At 38.1% G+C, this 6,380-nt stretch overlaps 1 protein-coding gene across 1 annotated transcript; it reads right to left on the bottom strand.

The window, feature by feature from the left end:
• Positions 1–293: 293 nt before the first annotated feature.
• LOC119193272 (calcium-transporting ATPase type 2C member 1-like) lies at positions 294–5,944 on the bottom strand. Its single transcript, XM_037446884.1, has 7 exons — positions 5,738–5,944; positions 5,443–5,530; positions 5,075–5,204; positions 3,925–4,094; positions 2,780–2,943; positions 1,882–2,119; positions 294–1,299 (listed from the first exon to the last, which is right to left on the bottom strand). The coding sequence occupies exons 1-7, from the start codon at positions 5,771–5,773 to the stop codon at positions 1,163–1,165; spliced, it is 963 nt and encodes a 320-aa protein (XP_037302781.1). The 5' UTR covers positions 5,774–5,944; the 3' UTR covers positions 294–1,162.
• Between the last annotated feature and the right edge of the window lie 436 nt (positions 5,945–6,380).

Genomic DNA, 6,380 nt, shown 5'->3' with positions numbered 1-6,380 from the left:
CTCAAACGGTTCCAATGACAATATACTTTTGTAACGTCATAATACATACATATAGCTTTTAATACATAGTCGATAGAGTCGACAATCGTAAAGACATTCTAGAGAACTTCTAATAGACATACCTATTTAACGTAGTCTTACACCAAATATTTTCATTTCTAATATGAAGCTATATAAGTTTGTTTTTTCATTCTAAAGACATCATCCCACAATAATCGTTCTAAAGAAACTTAACAACAGAGTGATGCCTTCAGAAATAGCATCGACAAAGTATATGCATAGAGTTTCACTTCTACATAGATATTTATCGATATCGAAGCTGTGAATAAACGATATTTGTAAAGCAATTTATCAATTTTCTATTTTGTATACATTCATAAGGATATTATCCGAGGTTTGGGATTATATCGATTTACCACAGACAATAACCCTTCACATAATACATAATCTGTAACTTTCACGACATTTTATAATTTTCGCTAATAATACAATTTTGCTACATTATTTATAAAGCACGCACCGGTCATTACCCACTGTATCGTGTCGTGCCGACGGTTATATCGACATTGTCATTGTATCGATAGAGATAATCGATATTACATTAGAACCTCTTGGATCTTATTATGAGTATACATTTATTTCATTAATATGTACTTTTAAATTACACAGACTACACTTTAGACGTTTGCCTACAATTTAGGCCAAAACTTGTACGAATAATTTTCGACAAAAGTTGGTAACACAATAAATGCGGTCTCAAACAGTCGGCCCGACATGATTTGATCAAACACAATTACCACTTACCTCACTACTACATATTATAATAAAAATAAATTAATCGATAAAAATGTAAGCCACGCACAAACAACAATACGACGCGAAATAAATAAACTACAAACGTATAGGAATATCGATTTTCCATCGTATATGGAGTAAGGTCCGCGGCACTGGCACTGTTCACTAAACTCGCAACCGCTTCGGTCACACCCGTCCTGCCTCGAGGCCGCGTCGGTGCCGTCGCGACAGTCGCTGTCAGTGTGACAGGCGCTGTCAGCGTGACAGTCGCTGTCAGCGTGACAGGCGCTGTCAGGCCGGCAGCGGTCGCGGCCACGCCCACAGTCCGCATGGTGGGTACTTACTGCACTTTCTCCTCGGACTTGTGTCATACGAAGTCCATCGCGTCGTGGGCCTTCGTCGAGAACTTGCCGAACGATCGCTTCTTCAACGTGCGTTCGATAAGTTTCTTCACTTCGCTCACTATGAACACGCTCGACGTCAGGCAAATGAGGAACATTATGTCTGGAATAAAACAAAAAAAGTACACCGGAGAGGATAACAATGGTAGAGGAGATTGGGGGGTATATAAAAGTCGAGGGATGGTTGCGTAAATACACATGGATATAGCCCTACTGTGTTTTAAGATATTTTGTCGTGCAGCACCGCGTTCAATGTATCAAATCTGAAACTAAATTGCATATCCTGCTACATCTATAAAATTCAACCATTCAGTATGAAAACTCGGTATAGAAATCGAAAATTGGATTACCAATATCTCAATAATTATTTGACCAAGATACATAAATCTGGTATTCCCCGTTGTTATAGCAACACTTAATTACTAATTTAATTTATTTAATGACTCGCTTCCTATCTTCAAAAGAAAATATTGAATTCGCTTGTTGAAACCCAAATCTAGTTTTATATTTTGTCTTATATTTAGAATATACTGCACTTATGGTGCAGCCAATTATATTGTTATGTGTTAATATGTTCATGCTGTGACAGCCTGTAATTAAAACAGTACTGCAGCAATCACTTACTGAATTGTTGAAAAAACTATGTAAGTGTATGTTTTGTTGGCTGTTCAAATAAATAAAGTACCGTGTGAAGTCAGAGCCTCGGTCTGGAAGACCCTCTGCAGCGGCGGGAAGTAGATGACCAGCGCCTGTCCCACCAGACTCAGCGTCACCGCTATCAGGAACATCTTGTTCGAGAACAAGCCCACTTGGAACACGGACTTGGTCTGCGATCGACACGAGAGGGCGTTGAACATGTCGAACAGCACGAAGCAGGTGAACGTCATTGTCGTGTCGCGCGGCGTTATCTTGTTGTCCGACATCTGGAATTCATGGTATGTCAGCCCTGTATTATATACTGTCCCACTGGTGGGCACGGGCCTCTCTGTACTACTGAGAAGGATTAGGCCTTAGTCCACCACGATGGCTTAGTGACTTCACACACCCTCAAATTCACTATATAGAGAACTTCTCAGGTATGCAGGTTTCCTCACGATGTTTTCCTTCACCGTTAAAGCAAGCGATCATTCACAAGGAATACACACATATTTTTTTTTGAAAAGTCAGAGATGTGTGTCCTTGGGATTTGAACCTGCAGACATTCGTCTCAGCAGTCCGTTCCACAACCAACTAGGCTATCGCCGCTTGTATTTATTGAAATTAATGGTATTTTTCGTAAAATCCTTTCTGTAATGTATATGCGAACGACTGAGAAAATATTTACATTTTTGTCAGAAGTAAACGCACAAACCGCTAAACGAATTTGGCATAAAGGTAGACCATATCTTGGATTAACACATAGTCACATAATGTTCTGGTTTTTTATTTATTTATTTATACATATATTATAACACCATAATACTAATGCGATGTTATACAGATTTAATCAATTTAACAATTGATTTCAATACATCTATGAGCCATTTCTGTGACTGACAGGTTACTGTCAAGCTAAATGATATAATACATATCGATATTCTCACCTCTCTATTAAACACCCACAAGGTGCCGGCGATGATGATCGCGGCGGACAGCAGCACGTTGAACAGCAGCCCTCGGGATATGATGCGGCGCGAGGTGTCTCGGGGCCGGCGACGGACCACCTCGTGGTCTACTGGCTCCACACCCAACGACTGAGCGGGGGGACCTAGGGAAGAACATTATAATTTTAAGAGTCTGTGTAGGTAAAAATTTTTTGCACCTACTGAATTTTATTTAGGTCTATATTCCACAATGGATCTGTAAAGGCTAAAGAATTCTAGGTAAAAATAATCATGGTTTCATATCCAGTCTGTCCGGACAAAGTTACGTTTAATGGTATTGACTGTTTAATGGGTAGTAAAATAATAATTTAGGTTACAGGTTCATTAGGTACATATTATTTATTTAGTTAACGTAAAAAATTAGGATATTTCGCCTTAAAATTTAATACGACGAAATTTTAAAGGCCTAAATAACTATCCATGCATATTAATTATTTTTACGTTTTTCTTTCAACTGCGAGAACTAATCACTAACTAGACGTGAATTTAAATTCTTTATTTGTCAATACTTGTTTAGTTATCCAGATTAAAGGTGAAACAAAATGTATGAAAAATGGACCTTAAGCTATAACCTTAATCAAATATATTTTTTTATTTAACATACGCCAAAATTAGATCTTGAATTATTTTATATAAATAAAGAGTGTTTCAATAGAGTAAAATAAATCCGCAGACGAAACCAATTCACTCGTGACTAACTTCAAACGTTTATAAACGTCGACACATGAATACTGCGGCTCGTGACTAAATTCAGGCCAACTACACTCAAGTAGAATTCTGACTATAAGTACGACGTTGCCGCTCCGACGACATCTCTTAGAGTAGAAATTGTTGCAATTGGGGCACGTAAACAAATTTTTGTTGTTATTTATTTTGTTCGAAAACTACTCTTTTATTACATCTACGGTTAAAGTAACTTATTATAGTGTTATTTCTAGACGACGAGTATTTGGTTTCATATAGTAAACGCAATGTAGAGTAACTTATAGTGTTATTATAAGATGGGTATGTGGTATTTAGGAACGCAATGTGGAGATGACCACAGAGTCATCCACATCTTTATACAGATAAGTGCATGGTACTACCGTCCATGATGATGTTGATCCACAGTATCTGCATGGCGTTGAGTGGGTTGGGGACGCCCATGAGCGTGGCGAGGGCGATGAGCGACAGCGCCGCGATCGACGTCGACAGCTGGAACCGGACGAAGTTGCGGATGTTGTAGAAGATGCACTTGCCCTCCTCGATCGCCGCACTGGAGGAAAAAATAATAATAATAAAATACAGGGCCTGTATTATATACTTGGCCATTGTTGGGCACGGGCCTCCTGCTACTCTGAGAGGGATTAGGCCTTAGTCCACCACGCTGGCCTAATGCGGGTTGGATTGCACACACCTCGAAATTCCTATAGAGAACTTCTCAGATGTGCAGGTTTCCTCACGATGTTTTGGAGGAAAAAATGTTAAAATTTATTACACTTGCGTCAATGTATTTCGTGGGGTAAAACACGTAGAGTAATAGATTCCCTCCACGGAAGGGAATTGGTCCTTCAAGCTGGATTCGTAAGTCGCTGGTTCATATCCAGCTCGAAGGACCAAAAAAGATGTTTGGATGCTGTCCGAAGACCTATTTGGCTTATATAATTAAAACTCTTTAAACTGCTTTTTGACTGATTTATTGAGCTCACAAATGGTGATAACAATGAATGATACTATGTGCGACGTGGACGCGGTATGATTGTGAACTAACGAATTATTACAATATTATAAATAATTCACGCGTGCTATGTAAAAGTTGTGCGCGATATCCTAGTTGGTTGTGGAACGGACTGCCGAGACGAATGTCCGCAGATTCAAATCTCAAGGGCACACACATCTGACTTTTCTAAAAAAATATGTGTGTATTTTGTGAATTTATCGCTTGCTTTAACGGTGAAGGAAAACATCGTGAGGAAACCTGTATACCTGAGAAATTCTTTATTAGGAATTTTCGAAGGTGTGTGAAGTCTACCAACACGCACTAGGCCAGCGTGGTGGACTAAGGCCTAATCCTCTCAGTAGCAAAGGAGGCCCGTACCCAACACTGTGACAGTATATAATACAGGGCTGATATTATGTAAAAGTGCGAAATATGTATAACCGTACAAGAATAGTTCCGGCCAAATCACTGTACTTCAGGCGCCCTACTTATTCGTAACGTGTTTATAAAAACTTCTATATATTTTGATCACTCACATGATGGTAGCGAAGTCATCGTCCACGAGGATCATGTCAGCCGCTTCCTTACACACGTCAGTACCGTTCTTGCCCATAGCTATACCGATATCGGCACGTTTCAGAGCCACCCCGTCATTAACTCCATCACCTAAAAAATACAATCGATATAGTATGGACATCGATTATAATCGAAATCGGCAGTGATACTTTATCCCAAAAATAATAATGATCGATATTAGTTGGAATATTGGTCTAATATTTTAAATTTAGGAATTTATGTTTTCCATCAATACAACTTAGATTTAATATATCGATGTTTGTTCACGTTATCGATAATGTCGGGGACACTTAATTTATAAAATAAATATTTATGATTTATTACTAACCCGTCATGCCAACAATATTGCCGAGCCTTTGCAACGACTTCACTATTGTCAGTTTGTGTTTTGGCGTCACCCTGTAGAAGACGCTTACCTGTAAAGTACATCGAACATTTATAATCATTGGAAAAAAATATTCGTGTAAATGTAAGACTTATACTGAGCTTCATAAAATGTATGTTTCAGTAGTTTCTAAAAGATGTTTCAGACACAAGTCTGGTTAGTGGCACATCAAATAAAGATCGATAACCTTTAGTATCGATAATTGCTCTCATATTTATTACATTATGTAAATACATACGGTGTCAATTATTCTATCCAGTTCGTCGTCTGACATAGCTTCTAGTTGCCCCGGACAGCGATTGCGAGTGGAGCACTTCCAATCCGACCATTTGAGCTGTAATTATAAAATAACTTGTAAGTTTACGTAACATGGAAATGAATGTTTTATATTTCGACCGTCCCTACGTATAGTATCGAATGTGCAAAATTGCATTTTACTGATTCAATACTTTGCGTAGGGACTGTCGATATTTAAACGGTTCTTATTAAAATGAACTGCATTTATTCAGGAGAATAAGTATCGAAGTGCTTATCAGAATGGTAATTAACACTAAACAAGCAATCATTATTCCTACGTAAAGTATTGCATACGATACTTTACGTAGGGACGGTCGATTTGGGTAATTACAAATTAAGTTGAAGACTAGAATATTGTGTATATGTTTGTGAATATTTAACCATTAAATCATCGGAATGTTTGCCGGCAAACACGACAGCTACATGACATTACGCGTGTCACGGAAAAATAACCATATTATGTAGTATATAAGGTTCTATGTGGACCCCTCAGGGTTAAAGCCTCCCTTAAATATTCAATTTACCAATTCTATCTAATTATTGTGGAATTAAATAAAGCTATTTTATTATTTTATTATTATTTA

The sequence above is a fragment of the Manduca sexta genome, unplaced genomic scaffold (assembly GCF_014839805.1).
Source record: "Manduca sexta isolate Smith_Timp_Sample1 unplaced genomic scaffold, JHU_Msex_v1.0 HiC_scaffold_3857, whole genome shotgun sequence".
NCBI classification, from domain to species: domain Eukaryota; kingdom Metazoa; phylum Arthropoda; class Insecta; order Lepidoptera; family Sphingidae; genus Manduca; species Manduca sexta.
The sequence above is the reverse complement of the archived record's forward strand: the minus strand, read 5'-3'. Positions and strand labels throughout refer to the sequence as shown.